Source organism: Penicillium cataractarum (assembly GCF_028827025.1).
Source record: "Penicillium cataractarum strain IBT 29864 chromosome Unknown utg000010l, whole genome shotgun sequence".
Lineage (NCBI taxonomy): Eukaryota > Fungi > Ascomycota > Eurotiomycetes > Eurotiales > Aspergillaceae > Penicillium > Penicillium cataractarum.
In genome coordinates, this window is record NW_026622746.1 from 781303 (window position 1) to 798227 (window position 16925).

The window sequence follows — 16925 nt, forward strand, 5'->3', positions numbered from 1 at the left end:
AGAGAGAGAGAACGCAAACACAAAAAACACACATAACTAACACAAAACACTCGTCATTCCCAGATGCCTAGAACCCGATTCCCAGTGACCAACCCAACCCCCCTCCCTTATCATGTCCAACACATGCAGTTATACCGATGATGCTATAGCGGTGACATCACATACCGCCAAACAGAGCAGAACGGTGGAAAGAAAAAGAAAAAGAAAACATCCAAGAAAGGAAAATGGTTTGTGGTGGACAGAAGGAAAAGCAATGGAGCAATTGCGGGTATGATGGATAACACACAAGGAAAAAAAACAATAAGCAGAGCACAAAGTGCCCAAGTCCAAGTCAAAAGTCGGGACTGGACGAAGGGAAAAGGCCACACCCAAAAAAGACAAGGAGAGGAGAAAAAGGAAAAGAGATAGGAAAGGAAAAAAAGGAAACCTGGTATTCTCAAGCCCCGGATCTCGGTCGCTCGAAAAACCACCGCCCAGGTTCCATATCTAAACAAAGAGGATATCTTGGAATGGCAATGTGATATAAAAGGAGTCGTGGTTGAGGGTGCGTCTCGCAGCATGACTAGTCATTTCTCATCCATGGAGCCCATGGCAATCGGTAAGAGGGTAACGGTAACACAAAAAACCGGCAGTTTATTCCCCGGGGTCCCCGTTCCACTCTACCGCCGCTCATCGGTATACTGAATGCCCTGCATCGGAGCCGAGGAGCCATTCATGAGCGGTGGTAGTGTCCGCGGCTGCTCCTGGGCCATAACAGACCCGTTCCCGAAGCCGCCAAATCCTGGGCCAGGCGGTTGTCCGTTCGTCAGGGTCGTCGCCATCGGGTGATGTTCGAATATAGAGCCTGATCGCGATGGGCCGTGAGCCTGTTGTTGCGCGAATTGAGCGCGCATTTCCTCCATCTCCGTACGCATCACGGAGTTCTCGCGACGTGCCGTGGCTAGGTTCTTCTCCAGCGAGTTGATATATTCGATGGCCCGGCTGAGCGTCTCCCACTTGCTGGACTTGTTGTTTTGGGTTTGCGGGAGGCGCATGCGAAGAGCCTCGAAGCAGTCCTTCATCTCACTGCGGCGTTTGCGCTCTGCGAGCTTATGCGTGACACGCAATTCGGGCGTTCGACTGTATGGTGTGTTGCCGGAGCCCGACTCGGATTCCCCAATCAGATCGCGGACCTGTTTATGTTGCAGCGAGTGGTGGTGTACATTCGGAGGTAGCTCTGGAATATGGTCAGAACTTGCACCTCAACAGACTTGGTCCCTTCCATAGCGATTATCGACTTACCGTGTTGTCCTCGCGGCATGCGCTCAGAGTACATGCTGTTGAGGGACTCTGCCGTACTCCCCTTCCGGGAGAATGGCTGACTGGACTTCTCTGTGGATGAGATCGAGCTCGATCGAGCTACATCGGGATCCGGGAAAGCGTACGCCATACCCGCTGTAGGTGCCTCGGCATTGTAAATCTCCGAACGAGGGTTGGACGAGATCGCAGGTGCCGTACGCCCAGCCGCGAACGATCGGTGCTCGCCTGGTCGAGGTCCCAAGGGGGACAAAGGCTGGCTACCCCCGGAGTACCGCGGCCCCCGGTATGAGTTCATGTCGGTTGAAATCCCCCGTTCCCGCTGTAGACTCGAGACGATCGAGGACTGCGACGCATTCGTGCTGTGGTACGGCGAGGCCGGGTTGATCGCCAACGAGCTGATGCCTTGGTTCACACGACTATCCACGCTACTCCGACGCGACTCCGGTACCTCAACCACACTACCGCGATGCGATGAGGCGTCAAAGTTCTGGTTAATCGAAGGGAGCGCCGAGTTTGGCAGGGTGGTGTTGAAGCTGGGCGAGGGTTGTTGCGCGCCGGCCGAGGAAGGAGTTGTTGATTGATCGTGCGGGTACGGCGATCGGTCTGGCGCGACGTGGCCACGATTCGGGGAGGGTTGGGAGGTCGAGGTCAGGAAGGTGAGGGACGGATAGTTGTTGCCGGTCCCATTGGTCGTAGTCGAGTAGGTTGAGGATCCTGAAGGGTCAGCATGCCGCGCCCAATCCGCCCCGGGGGGAGTCCTACTTGTGCTTTGCGGCATTGACCAATTCCCCGAGTCTCGTTCGATCGTGTTCAAGGAGGAGTTGCCGGGGGATTTCTCGGATGGGTTGATGGCAGTGCCCATGCTCGCGGTTAACGTTGAGATCGAGGGTAACGTCTGATTCGAGGCGGCAGGTGTTTGAGGGCCCGAGGAGACAGGCTCCCACGGCCGGTGGGCGACGGAGTCCATGACGACGAGTTATAGGAGCTCCAACGTGGTTTTCAACCGGCAGGCAGAAGAGGGAATCAAATGAAGGTATATCGGGGGGACCAGATTGCAGCCAGTAGAATTTGTTGTTTCAAGAAGTGAATCGAGGCGTATAGAGACGGCGGTCGAGGGCTATCGCATATTCTCCAAACGACGAGCGAGACCAATTGGGTACGGATTGGAAGGCGTAGTCAATGCAAGTGGTAACGACCGTGCAGAGAGAAATGAAGGTTGACGAAACCGCTGACAGGGACCCAGTACGGCGGGTGCCAATTCCTCTGCAGAGCCGAGAAAGCGCAGCAGAGAGAGAGTAGTAAGGAAAATGGGGGCGAAAGTAAAGTGGAGAGGGAGAAGGGGATTCTGCAGATGTTTGGAGGGGCCGGAAGCTCAAGAAGGGCCGATGAAGAGTGGAGAGAAAGAGAGTGAAGGTTGGTGGTGGTGGTGGTAAAGTGATCGGTTGGTTTGGTTGGTTGTGGCCCGTGAGATTGGGGGGGGACAAGAAACAGACTTCTTTTGGTGAGAGGGGGAGAATAATGGACCGGGAAAAGAGGAGGAAAGACGATCTCACGCTAAAATGTATTGCACCGATCAGAGTCCGAGATTTTGGCAGGGTCGAGTCCCAGCTTCTTTTTTTTTTTTTTTTTTCTCTACTTATTTTGCTTTCTTTTTTGGATTTTTTTTTCTCGTTCTTTTCGAATTATTGACTTTCAGGCCGGGGAAAGAAAGGCTGTATCATGTTTGGGGGTATGATACGCGTACTGGAAATACTTACGGAACAATACCGTACACAGCTGAAACCCAGTCCTCGGCATCAAGCGTACCAATTGGCGAGGAACGTGGCACAAAGATAGGTTTGGTTTATATACTCTTTAGGGCAACACGTCCGAACTAACCAGGTGGAGACTGAAAGTGCTGGAACGATGGAGGATCTCGTATAGGAAAGATGATAAATGGACAGCGCAGAAACTTAGGCCGCCAGATATGAATGATGATCGATAAGCTTACCGAGTTGGTTGTGAACTGTATAAGTAGATGGGTACCTGAAGAGGCTACCCAAGGCTCAAATGGAGGCTTCTTTTTGGCCTTGGGCTAACCAGACTGAATCGAATTACCTTATTGTATCATCCTAACTAGACAGCTGCCTAGCGAGTTCAAATATGAGACTACTGCTAACTTAGTTAGTTATACTGTAGCTAATTAGTCACCCTCGTTCTCGTTAGTTAACTATGCGCATACCCCCCGGTCGGTTTTTCCTTTTGTTATTTGCTTCTTCTCCCGGTGCCTAGTGGACAGATCCCATCTCAGGTTCTCTCCCGAGTCTGCGGACCGGAGGGATCGCCCCTCGTAACCTCACTCGGTCTCCGGGTTGTCCGTCCGCGTCAGCCAGGACCCGATAGTGGTCTTGGTGGATTGTACATAATCTAACGGGAGGTTCTAATTAAGTATAATGATATACTCTGTACGTTTACTCTGTAGTCTAAATAATCAACTATACTCTGTTCGACTAGTCCTACCATACCGGAGTACGGACTACGGAGTTCCTCAGTATAGAAAGTAAATACGATACTCGATCCTCCAATGACAATACCCATACGATCAATACGATCATGCATGTGCCAAGCCTTGGATATGCGCTGCTGCGCGCAACACCCTCCACCTGAGTGCCACGAGGCTGACCCTTTCTGGGGCACGCAAGGGAGATGAATTCCCTCAGAGTTACATCTGCAAAATTAAAATCTTAAAAATTTCAATCCCTCATATTCATCTTGAAAGCTTATTATTTATTTCTATTTTATCCTTCTTCTCGACTGATTTTATACCTCGTCAACTATTGCCATTATGTACAGGACTCCTGTATTAATTTTTTTTTATCCAAGATTAGAATTATGGATCGTGATCGTGATGGACGATGATCGCCCCCGATGGCCTCGAGTCATAGCATTTGCCCTATAGTTCTACTCTACTCTTGTATTCTTAGCTGAAACTACCACTCTAGTGAGTCCAGTCTATTCACCCTTCCCTTTCTACCCAGATTATTCACAAACGAACCACGATTCCCGCCCCGGGCGTGGTCACCCGAAGAACGGTGCCCGGTGGAGATCAAACTATAATTATAATTATAACCCTCTCCTCCGTCCTGTCCGATCCCGAACCTGTGCAGAAACTAGAACTGAAACTGAAACTGCCGTATATTTTATTCCATCTCCCGAGTATTGACTGTTTGTAGAGAAAAGAAACTGTAAGGCTTAAGTGTACCAAAGGAATGGGAACGGACGCTGCCAACTTGTTGCATCGCTACCAACTCGACGGGAACAGGATGGATCAGAACTCGGCGGGAAGTGGATCCGCTCCCATCCTCGCATGGCAGCGAAACCATAAAACCATAAAAGTCCAAGGGAAAAGCGCCCACACAGAAAGCCAAAATGTAAAATACAGTTTCAAGGGGGGGTCTGGAAGTTGCGCTAAGTGTTTCCAAAAGAATCCCCGATTTAACTAGATAACTATATACCCATATTGCACAACCATATATCAGATATCTTAACTGGAGTAGACTAGTATAGTACATGTGTATTTGTGATAAAATGCCATTCACTCACCATGGGTACATTCCCCGATCCCCCGCCCCGAACTAATTCCCAAATGCCGGCATTTTGAGGGCTTCCTTTCCGGATCCCTGGGCGATGCAAGGAGGGAATCGCACGTTTTCTGGCAGTCAACTCTGTACTGCGAAGTACATACTGTACAGTACACTCCTCTGTCTCGCCTTTTGTCTTCTCCCTCGCAGTAAGATCTGCGATTAGTATGATTATTTGCATTAATGGTCGTCTCGAGTCTATAACAATAGTACGGTCTCGCTCTCCTGATTACATCATGACCAAAAGTCTTCACGTCATGTTACTACAACGTGGGTGACCTTGGGTGCAACCCGTGAGCCATGGTCTGTTCTCTATCACAAATGTGCGCGATCCACTGGATAGGTACACTAGTACACGATGAGTTTACGGAGGATCATTGTACATAATACACTATGCTCCCCGATTTTTGACTCATAATTAAGCTCCGGGTTGAGAGCGAGTCTCCAGTCCACGGGTGTACGGAGTACAATAGTTTGTCTTCCCCCCATCGCCCCCAAAAACGAGGGTTGGGTTCCATCTCCCTCTTTCTTCTTCCCCTCCCCACTTCACGTGGCAAAATGATCGACCTCAGGGGTGATCTCCTTGCAGCCATTTTTCCCCTTCAAGCACAGAGAACGTATTATACGTCGTCGTGATGAGTGACGTTATGTATGACCTAAGAAAGGAGAGGGTAGTAATTCACCTAGCTGCCTTCAGAAAGCTCTTCTGCTCCACTTGACCCCCAGAACGGGGCGTGGGTTACCCAGGGTTCCAGTCAACGGAGGAGGAAGAGGGGGGCTTGTCAAACTTCCCATTTTGCCTTTGCGACCGGGGAGGAGAGCAAGGAAGAATGAAAGAAGGATAGCGGCTGCAGGCAACACGCTAATCCCCATCGACGTTGGACACATGGCAGGCCGACCGGTGGACGGACACTGGACAGGGATTGGTGCATGACTGGTTGCATTAGTGATTTCGTAAGAGAGGAGAGGAGAGGAGCTGGTATGTACAGTTACCCCAGTAGAAAGGAGACTATATTCATAGTCTTCGACAGAGTATTCTCTACTCTAGTTTATACTAGTATATCCATCGGTGGACACCCTCTCCTGTATGTACAAAGGCAGGGGTGGTTCCTAGTACCTCGAATGCACGCCTGCAGGTCTAGCCTGGTCGAGTATCGAGTACATGCATCTACATCCAAGCCCTGCTCGACTTGATCAACCGGGACTAGGAGTACATACCTATCTCTAGTGTCCACTTTGTCTCTCTCCTCACCCCTGTACGACCTGTCCAACCCACAGCCACGCTTCTTCACAGCAAAAGCACTCCCCGTCCCACACATGGCAAATGATCGCTTTCCCACTAAAACCACTTTGCATGGTATAGTCTCAATGGTGGTGCCTAGTTTGATCGTCCTCCTCTTTACCTCGTTTCTCTAAATACAAAGCCTATAGTTAACCTACGAGGGCCACCGAATAGTTTATTCGTAAAATAGCACCTTGGAAAAAAAGTACTTACCCAGTACCCAACCCAACCAGCTCCAAACAGCGTACCTGCATGTTTCTGACATGTATACTCGGCCCATTCATCTTCCCTTCCTCCCCGACTAAACCCGTCCAAACAACGAACCTCCTGCTATTAACCATTATTGTCAACCCCTGCCAGAACTAACCCACTCCTACCCTCCACCTCCAAATCCGTTTGTGCAACCCCGGACACGGACACCGACAGCGTCACGCCGTCGAAACTAAATCGCCGGTCGCCAAGCCGTAACACCACACCCGGCCCGCGTGGAGAATTGGACAGAATCCATATTCCTCCGTAGCTGTAGATTATTAGCTAGTCAGTCAGCTTGCCAACTATCCCACACCCAACCAGATCCAGTCAAGCTCATGCTTAGGCTCGAGCTTCTTTCCTAGTCGAGCTTGAAGCTTGAACGGTTTTTTTGCGATCGCGACTCGGACTGGGCCGGAAGATGCATCCACCCGCGCTGTCACCCAATTATCGCTGGCCCGTTCCTCGATTCGATGCTCTCGTTGCTAATCGAGGATGGATACGCGCAGGATGGCGGTTTCTGTGCGCTCGGTCCGCGCGCGGCTATCTGTGACAGTAGTAGCTACTGTGGTTGTAGATATAGAGATTTTTTTTCTCGTTCCTTGGATGTATATGTGAAGGTCATAAACAGTCATAAATACGTAGCATAAATGATTGATATAAAACCAGCAAAGTAATCCTATCGTATCCTATTCACATTCCACCACAAATGTATATTAGTAGACTATTCTCTGGATTCTCTCCGCACGCTCTGCATTAGCTTCTCATCCGGGCTCCTGCCTAATCTCGGAGTGTTCTAGTCGCTTGTACAACTCGAAAGCTCTCTTGGCGCAGTGTCAGAGCTTATTCTCGTAGCTTTCTAGATCCCCCCGAAGAGTGACTGGGGGCTTTGTCTGACTGTACCTACTACCTAGGGTTTGCTGCCCGAGCAACCGAAGCCACTCAGCGCCTGAACTCGGGATGAAAAGCGATAGCTCGAGGTTCGACCTGTCAAAAGCTCAACCGGGTAATATCTCTAGAATTGCTGGTTCAACTAAGCCAAGTATACAAAATACAGTACATCATTGGGGGTTTGCCAGTGTGTACGGTCGCCCGGGCGGCAGCCACCCAGGGCTCCCCCAAGCCACGGTGTCGATGAACTCCTCCGAGCCAGCCTTTTGCTCGCTATACTCGACCTGATTATTTTGTTTAAGCAAACTTTCAACCTGTTGCCCTCCCCGGTCCCCGAATTATCTGTAGTCGATTCCACTTGTGGTGGCTGGCTGCTGAAGTGGATGTGTCAATTTGATCTCGGCTCTTGTCGCCTTGTCGCCGGTCGCCCAGGGTTCAGTTTGCCCCTACGGAGTCGATCCATCCCCATAACAACAAACTCCACTGGTACCAAGGGGTTTGCCGATAGATCTCTAAAAACAGCCCTGCCGATTAGATACAGCACCACTTTAGTTACATACGTTGCGCTGCAACGGGTAGGCAGCAAGAATACATGCATCCAATACAGTACGAGATATACGAGATCAGATCTTAACTGCCGCAGTATTAATCAACTAACCAGACAAGGTAAAGACGTGGTCGTGGGGCACCGCCACATCGTGTTTCAGCTTCGGCTGAACTAGAATCTCCAGCGACAACTCAACTCTCCTACCAATCGCTCCGACTAGCGTCCACAAAGCCCGCCGGTCTCAACGCCTATCATATCCCGGTTGAGCATTGCCACATGGCGCCGTATCCTTGCAGAATGTTTCTGGGCTTGGGGATTGCCACTCCATCGAACACGCGTACATACTTGGCCCATTCTCTCGCACGACGGTAGCAGTCTTCCATTCCGGGGCGCAACACAGAGCGGATCCACTGCGTTGCCACCGACGGATCACAGCGTCGACACCTATAGTTATTTTGAGCTTAATGTTTGGTCATGGACACCCGTTGTGGTCGGTGATTCGATAGGAATTCTCGTTGCGACTCTGTGTCGCTTGTTACTCCGTATCTCGCGCTAACCAAGACGCCATGTTTCCTGAAAGGGATGGCATCTCAGTTTTTTTTTTTTTTTTTTTTTTTTACTCCTGTAGGTCCACTGTCCATGTTTATGATCCACATGTTCAATTCCTTGATGACTTAATTTGTTATTTTCAAGTTTCGTCAGGATTCTGTAAAAGGCACCCAGGTAGAGTTAGCTATGCAAATAGTTCCAAGTATCCACTAGACCACAGTCACTCCTGTCTTCAACTCCCCATTCCAATGGTCATATCTCTGTGGGCGTGACGTACAGAAGTACATACTGTATTCCATAATTCCATAGTCCACCACGCTGGTATCATGGCCTATCTTATCCCATAAACACACTCCTTGCTGGCCCACTCAATAGTCTCGACACGCGAGCAAACCACGACCCCCCATCTCCATGCCCCCAGCACCCAATACTGTCCCAACACCCTGGATACGCCCCATTCCCGCGTGAATCACGCCATAACTACCGAGTACCGACAGAAAAGAACACAAAAAACAAAAACTCAAAGTCAAAAAAAATAACAAAGAAAACCATGACTCAATCACTAGCTAGCCAGTGGCCAGTTCCAGCAACTGCACCCTCTCCCCCGACCCCACACCCCCCTTCCTGAAGGCTAACTCCCACGCCATGACCAGCCCATGGCCTGTTAGATAGCCACAGATCATGATTTGGCCATGAGGCTCCCGGAGAAAGCACCCCTAGTTGGCTAGTCCCAAGCCCTTAACCCGTCGATCACCCGGATTCGCCCCCCAAAGCTGGGGGAGTTACATCGCATCCGTGAATCGGATTGGTCGATCATTCTGTGCGGAAAATCAGCACCTTTCCTTCCATTCCTTTCTTTTGCTTTTCCCTCTCTCTTTATCCAATCCCCCTCCTGGATTCTGACTTCCTTGGGTTCACTGCGACGTGCTATGGTTGCATTTAGCGTGGGGCCTTGAGCTCCACTGATCCCGTCGAGCTGGGAAGAAAAGCGTGCTTCGTGAGGCGGGACTGTAGGTTGCTGATCCTCCCTTCCTTTTGCCCCCCCCCCCCCCCCCCTGGCTTCTCTTTCGCGTGCAGAGGTCCCTGCAGTGGTGGGTTTGGAGTGAGTTGAGCCGGACTCGGCTGGTAGAGACATTGTTTTGGTGGGGAGGTTTGTCTAGGCTAGGCTGGACCTAGTCTTGGTGTTGGACTTGGAGATAGAATAGGTCTTGGTTATTGTCTAGTTTATTTGAGGTGTCCCGAGTCTAGACCATGTCTCGGTGAGGCGATGTGGGTGCACAAATACCATGAATGAATGATATGTAGTGTACAGCATCCAGAGCAAAATACATACCAGACCTACTACGCAAAACACAAGAGACAATTCTTCCTTTCCAGCCTTTGATCAGAGCCCTTGCCTATTTCCGATCGACCTAATAACAATAAATACTCAAGTAATTATCTACTAACCACATTAATCTTTTCACCGAGTGGATATAAATTCTTTCATATCGTACCCGGGCCATGTGGAGCGATTTAGTCCGCGCTCGGCCACTGTCCAGCTCACTATCGCTGCCCTAGGCTGTTTCATTGGTTTCAATTGCCGCCCGCGGCGATGATGTTTAGGTACGTACTAATGTACTTCTTAGATGACGTCAATTGTCGAGGCGAAGTAGTATACACTAGAAATGGCCAGCGCCGTTAGTTAAGCGCTGCGGTGGGGGGTGTCGATTTTAGGGTGGTTTCATGTCAGGGGGCTGCGACATTGGGCTATAGATTGTGGAGAAGGTTGATGATTGATGATTGACGATTGTTTGGATAATTTTTGCGTGGTTGGGTATGATTGTATGTGCTAATTTTGGATTTTAAGGAATAGGTTGTTCGATGACGAATGGATTATTGTTTGGTTTGGATGTGGATTTGGTCGTTGAAGCTGGTGTATGGCGGCTAACACCCAAGGAACTGCCACGACTTGCCCATGGTCTTATGGACTAGAAACCGAGAATATAGTAAGAAGGGAAGGGATCTAGAACAATTGCAGCTAAAATATCGTTCTTGGTACAGTGTTCTTGGAATTGAAATATGTAGTATATCGGATTGGCATGTGTAAAATTCAACCTGCCTCGCCATATATATTCATTGATAATGCATAACATCAGCCAAAAAAATGCCCCTCGAGGTAAGGCAGGTAGATTTATATTATCATTTCCAAACAAAAACTTCAATAGATAGCTCTCGTTCGCGATACGTTATATCTTCGCCCTCTCAAACTCTCCGAAAGCCGCAGACTTTCCGGGCAATTTCATCAACGTGTTATTCGCTCCCTTAGTCAAACCGATGATATACCTATAGAGCAATGTTAGTCCTATCGCTATGCAGTGTAAGATGTAAATGTCACGACATAAACTCACCGGCTCTCAAACATAACCCCCAAGTTTCCAGGTGGAATCTTCTGAGGCTGCAGCACCTTCTCAGTCGCTTGTTTCCAGCTCTCCGGGTCTGCTCCATGGGCACACATCGTGTTGCTCAACGAGAATAATCCCTCCAACTGTGGAGGTAACGGGGTAACATCAAAGCCGCCTTTGATGAGAAAAGCAAACTCCGACATGGTGTTTCGGTGAAAGTATGGCGGACGATAGCTCTTCTCCATGACGAGCCAGCGAGGACCGAAGACTGCAACGTCGACGACGGCTTCACCTGGGATAGATGATGGGCAAGTAAGGACTGTGAAGATCGACGGGTCCTAGACGAGTCAGCACGATTGATCGAATAACTTTCAAACACAGTGGAACTTACCGGGTGATCATATGAGACTGAACCGATAGTGTTGAATTTACCTATAATCCAGCTTTTAGCACCGAGAATACGAAGAGAGGAGTAGATACCAACATACCCAGATCATACTTATAGGGATAATATGTACCCTGCCACCCAACAACATTGAAGATACTACCCCTGTGGATAGTCCCGTGCAATTGCCCAGCAAATTTCGCAATTATATCCATATCAACATCCGAGTTATCGTAGCTGGCAGTAGGAATTTCAAAGTCCCGAATGTTAGCTAGGCCAGTAGAGCCAATCGGCCCAAGTTCAGGTAACTCGAAATGGCCCTCGAACAATTCAAGCGCAAAGCCTCGAACGGGACCTGTTGGGAGTGAAACGTGGAAACGGATTCCTCTCGGAACAACGCAAATTTCGTTGGCTCGGACTCGTAGATAGCCCATTTCTGTGAGCAAGTCGAGAGAGCCCTTTTGGGGTGCTATTTTTCTTCTTAGAAGCTGTTGTCGATAAGAGAGACGGAGAGCCTACCTAGAAGAAAGTCTCCATCTGCGCTGTAGAATGCCTGGTTGGGTGGCATTGACTTTCCAGCGGTGAAGACATAGTATGCCAGACCTTCTTTCAGTGTTGGATTGCCAGCTCCTCCTATCAACTGAAGACCAGTGATGAAATCTGCTTCTTTGGCGATTCGCACCGGGGCCCAGGTAGATTGACTGGGTGAGTACTGATACTTGGAGTCCGAGGCTTGGTTGAGATTGAATGGATGATTCTCTATAAGACTGAATTCTTCATGGCATGTCGATGGGAGAAGCCGATAGAGCCATGTCTGCTTTGAGTCTTTCCTCGGCACGGTGAAGGAGCTTCCCGATATGCGTTCTGTGTAGAGTCCGTATTTGGATTTCTGAGGGATGTTGATGACTGATGGGATGGCGCCTTCTGCAGCTTCGGACCTGCATTTAATTAGTAGTTTGAACGTGTTATTGTAGAGAACCTGCATACTGATGGTAGCCGTTGAAGCCATTTAAGTATTTAAACTTATCATCGATCTCGAATGTGGAAGTTGTCATGGCTGCTTTATTAGTGTAGAAGGCTATCTAGTAGACAGAAAATTAACCTTTCAGCTCGAGTCTAGCTGGGTATCTTCGTTAAATAAAGTCCATTAATCTTTACTTTTGTTGTGGGGAAGCGTATTTCTAGTTCCCGCGATCCGAGGCTAAATCCTTGGGCCTTCCACATGAGATCAGCTCCACATTTCTTCTTCTCCCCGCTTTTCATAGCGATGGGATAACGTGGCCAATGAAGCTTTATGTGCAAAGAACTAGCATAGTAGACGATTAATCTGCTTCAAGGGCTTTGTCTCTGACCAATAGGGCACTGGTGTATCCAAACCTCACGTTTCGAAGGCTATGCTGGCATACAGTAACTATTTTGTTAGCATCTGAGGATCCTGTACACCCCGTGACACATATGAATAAGCTTGATTTAGTTTTTTTTCTTTGGTTAGCTTGATAGCTAGGCTTTCATCCTCGTCTTGATGCATTTAATTTCCTGGAATGGCGCAGACATAGCGAGTTGCAAGACACGCAAGCTCGGCATAACTTACTGTGAGACAACAACAAGAGAACCATTTAGCTTCGAATCATGCGTGCGATAAGAAAGGAAGAATGAATATCCACACAATTTTTGGAGGTCTTAAACATCTAAGAAAAGCCCGCTAAATCCGGCTTAATACCGTCTGATAGGAAACTGCAGGATCGCGAGGCTGTAAACTCCGAAAGACTGAGCCCCACCATCTTTTAATTCCGCGCTTCATTCCGTCATCCGCACATCTCCAGATTCGGGCACATTTAAGTAGCGCCGTATCTCCCAAGCCCTTCATACGTTCAATTAACCTCAATCTCAACGTTCTCATTGATCTTCGACTTTCTCGAACTACCCCTCACCGTTATCGATTCAGCCCCGCGAAGCCTTTAACCCGATCACAACCACTACCAACATGGCCCCCAAAACATGGCTCGTCACTGGTGCCTCCTCAGGCCTAGGCACAGCCATCGCCGAAGTAGCCCTTCGCGCTGGAAACAAAGTTATCGCAACAGCCCGCAATCCCTCAAAAGCAGCTAAAGAGAACCCGCAAATCGAAGAATTGGGAGGCACATGGCTCGAACTCGATGTGACGAGTACGGAAACACCCAAGAAAGTGGAGGATGCAATTCGGCAATCTGGTGGCGCGATTGACGTGGTCGTTAACAATGCGGGGTACTCGCTGCTTGGTAGCATCGAGGATATGAGCGAAGCAGAGATTGAGAACCAGTTCAGCACGAATGTTTATGGACCCGTGCGAGTGTTGAAGGGTGCATTGCCTTTTATGCGGGCGCAGCGATCGGGGACGATTGTGAACGTGAGCAGTATCGCTGGTATGGATGGGTTGCCTTCTTGTGCGATGTATGCGGGATCTAAGTTTGCTCTTGAGGGTGAGTGGATGGGAATATGGAATCTCGATCAAAATGTCTGATACTGATGGATCTATAGGCATGTCCGAGAGTCTCTCAAGAGAACTAGCACCATTCGGTATCCGAGTTATCATCGTTGAACCTGGTCAATTCCGAACCAAGTTCCTGTCAGCCTTTGTCGAGCCTGCCGCTGGGCTGAACCAGGACTATGTTGGAACTCCACTCGAGGCTACCCTAAACGTATTCAAAACCAGTGATGGGAAACAAAATGGGGACCCTGTTAAAGCTGCCCAGCGGGTTCTGGACGTCGTGACTGGCACGGGAATTGGCGCAGGCAAAGAAAGCCTATTGCGACTCCCTCTTGGCCCTGACTGCTTTCAACGATTCCAAACAAAGCTTGACGCCGTGCAGGCGAATCTGACACTGGTAAAGGACATTGCTCATTCCACCAACCTATGAGAGGAAGAATTATGGAGGTAGATAAGAAGATACATAACTGGATAGATATGAGAAGGTTACCATATATAGAAGGGCGGCCATATTCGCAAAGCACATGGCACAAAATAAAATGAACAATGAAGAAAACCATCAAAACGGAAACAACCATAGAAATGATAGTTCATAGATAGCATAAGCCATGTGACCAAGCAAACTGATTTATTTAAGCGTCTTTCTCTTCTACTTCCACTCTTTCTCTCTTCAACCCTCTCTCTTATATACAGTCATGATATAATATCCTTCTTACATAAAACCTTCTTGCTTTCCAACAGTCATCGAAAGAGGCCAGTAGGTGAGCGAGCGAAACCAGCGTGATTCGCGCAAGACAGCCAGCTGCAGTCTGGGTGCAGTCTGACTCTCCATTAACGAGAAAATGTGAGCCTTTATAAGGAAGGATCCACCAAGCTGCTTCATTCAATGACAAATGACAAGACAATGAACGTCGTTGCGTCGTCCTGGCTCCTGGAGCTCCCGCAACCTTTACGGATATCTTTGCAAACCTCCCAACAAGATCTTCGCTTTGTGCACCTTCCAAACTCACGATCTCATGGGACTCTTCTACCTCCCCCTTCTCATGGAGAAACTAGCACCTGCTGACCGGAGAGCTTGGCTAGAAAGCAAACATCCCGTCATGGTCTCACTGGTGCTCTTGAGAGCCGGGAAAAGAAGGAGTTTATTGATGCTTCGATTGATGTGAACCGAAAGATGGATCTGTTGAGACTGAGAACGAGCCACTGGAGTCCCAGCTTAACCTGGTAATTTCTACAGCGTATTCAGAACGACGCAAATCATTATCGGATGAAGGAGCTACCGATCTATTCATGCAGCCCAAGACCACCCAGGATGCTACGAAGATGATGTCAAGGATGCGGTGCATTCAGTCCGCGTGCTCTTTACCTGTGGAAATGTCGTCTACAAGTGGGATTTCAAGACTCAAATGCAACACGAGCTCGATGACCAATTAAGCAAGGCTGGAACTCTTCTTTGAGGCTGGAAAATTACGGGTATAATTTATAACGCCGCGAGCCGAGCAGGGTAAGTCCTGAGTTTACTTTCATTTTGTAACTTCCCACGGACCTTTCCTTTTTACCTTTGGTGAACTTGGCAAGTAACATTGTTGCGTGACTTTCTGAGCAAGAATGCTGACTCTTATTGCTCAAGGCGCCTTCAAGACGAGTCTTCAAGATGCGGAACTAGCATCTCACTTTCTGGTTACCTGTGTGAGAACGCACTCGAGCAGTTCGTCAACCCGCGGGGTGATCTCGCTACAACAGGCCTTGCCCACCCACCGAGAACACGACCGATCCAGGATCGGTAGCAACATAATCGAGACCCCAAGGCAAACGAAGGAAAATAAAGCTTTAAGGCTTGCTAGGCTAGTGCGTGAGCACTACTTCATCCGTTCCTGCCTGATCTAAGAACCCGAGGATATGAGATCTCCTACCGGCGACTTCGGGCACGGACTTGACCACTAGAGAGGTGGTTACGGGGACCAAGTGAGTTCCAAAGAGAAGGATGCCGACAAAGTTCTCACGCAGGCAAAAACGGAGTTTCGGGGAAACAGGGTCCTCAAATCCGTGGTATCGATTCCTGGGAATGACCAACCAGACAGATACCGCATGAGCAAGTCTCTGTACGGTCTAAGCTACCGAGAGAGATTTGTTGGTTTGGGAATACACTTATCAAGGACAACATGACAACATCCTGGATGCGAACTCATCAAACGATAAATATGGCCAGGCAGAAAATTTGCAACAATGTCAACAACCACCAACTACCTGGTTTATGTGGAACTGGACAGCACCTAAAATGGAGGTATCCTCTCCGATGCATGCGGTCTTAGTAAGACACTCATATCTCATGACTCGCTCGTCTTTTTCACTGTCTAAACTAACTTTAATGGGGACTTGCAGCTTGTCTTGGCCCCTGCCTTCAAGCCTGTTCCGTGGGGGCTCGACTCTATTCTTCATCACCCCTTTTACACCTCCTTAACAACCTCAAGACTTGGCAAACCGTCGTGGCATATTCATCGTCAGATACACATACCCTCTGTATGTTCAGGTCTATGTAGATGATGGATGTTGGTCACTTGCACACCGTTCTGGAATTTCACAGGACGATTTGAACGATCGAACAGGAAACAACGGCAAATGAATCTACAACTCTCTTCAGGTTGACCAGTACGTGTGTTGCTCATGTGGTCTTTCAAGACTTCTCACCTCAGGGCAATCCCAATGGTTCCTATACAACAATTTACCGCGGGGTATGCTCTGACGCCTACGAGCAGTACAAATCTCGAGTTAGCATTCGATTACTCCTTCAGCCCTGATGAGTAGCTAGTCTCGTTCTTGGAGCACACCGGTCCAGAGAATGGCAGATGGATATTCGTGTCGCCTTTCGAATGGAATGTGTTGCGATATATTAGGTGATTTAGGCTTTTAAACATATAAATACTTGAAAAGGAGTAACAATCATGGTTCTTGACTGTCGTAGATAGAGCTAATACCTAAATGAATTGCCGTTTCGCTGCTCTTGGTATGACGGGGTGACAGTGGAGACATGACCAAATTAATAACTTGGTAGGAAGGACATGAGGTGTTATCATTTACTTCCAGTTGAAATCAGCAACTGATCCTGCCCGGTGGCCTAGTGGGACAACCCCTAGTCGACTGTAGCCACTTCGGTGGGTTCGGCGGTCGTAACTGCGAGGAAGCTTCTGTGGAGCAGGTGCGGCCCCCGGCGGGTGAGGTTTTTTGATATCTAACATCCCTGCATAAACACCC

General features: G+C 48.8%; 3 protein-coding genes across 3 annotated transcripts; 1 reads left to right on the plus strand and 2 right to left on the minus strand.

The window, feature by feature from the left end:
* Window positions 1-659: 659 nt before the first annotated feature.
* Window positions 660-2266, minus strand: N7496_012410 (uncharacterized protein; the record flags this gene model as incomplete). Its single annotated transcript, XM_056705323.1, has 2 exons — window positions 660-1216; window positions 1282-2266. 2 exons carry the CDS (start codon window positions 2264-2266, stop codon window positions 660-662), a joined length of 1542 nt encoding a protein of 513 aa, XP_056549221.1.
* Window positions 2267-10665: 8399 nt separating this feature from the next.
* On the minus strand, window positions 10666-12261 carry N7496_012411 (uncharacterized protein; the record flags this gene model as incomplete). Its single annotated transcript, XM_056705324.1, has 6 exons — window positions 10666-10762; window positions 10828-11159; window positions 11213-11253; window positions 11310-11675; window positions 11726-12144; window positions 12194-12261. 6 exons carry the CDS (start codon window positions 12259-12261, stop codon window positions 10666-10668), a joined length of 1323 nt encoding a protein of 440 aa, XP_056549222.1.
* Window positions 12262-13190: 929 nt separating this feature from the next.
* On the plus strand, window positions 13191-14103 carry N7496_012412 (putative short chain oxidoreductase/dehydrogenase; the record flags this gene model as incomplete). The annotated part of the gene is made up of 2 exons (XM_056705325.1): window positions 13191-13665; window positions 13724-14103. 2 exons carry the CDS (start codon window positions 13191-13193, stop codon window positions 14101-14103), a joined length of 855 nt encoding a protein of 284 aa, XP_056549223.1.
* Between the last annotated feature and the right edge of the window lie 2822 nt (window positions 14104-16925).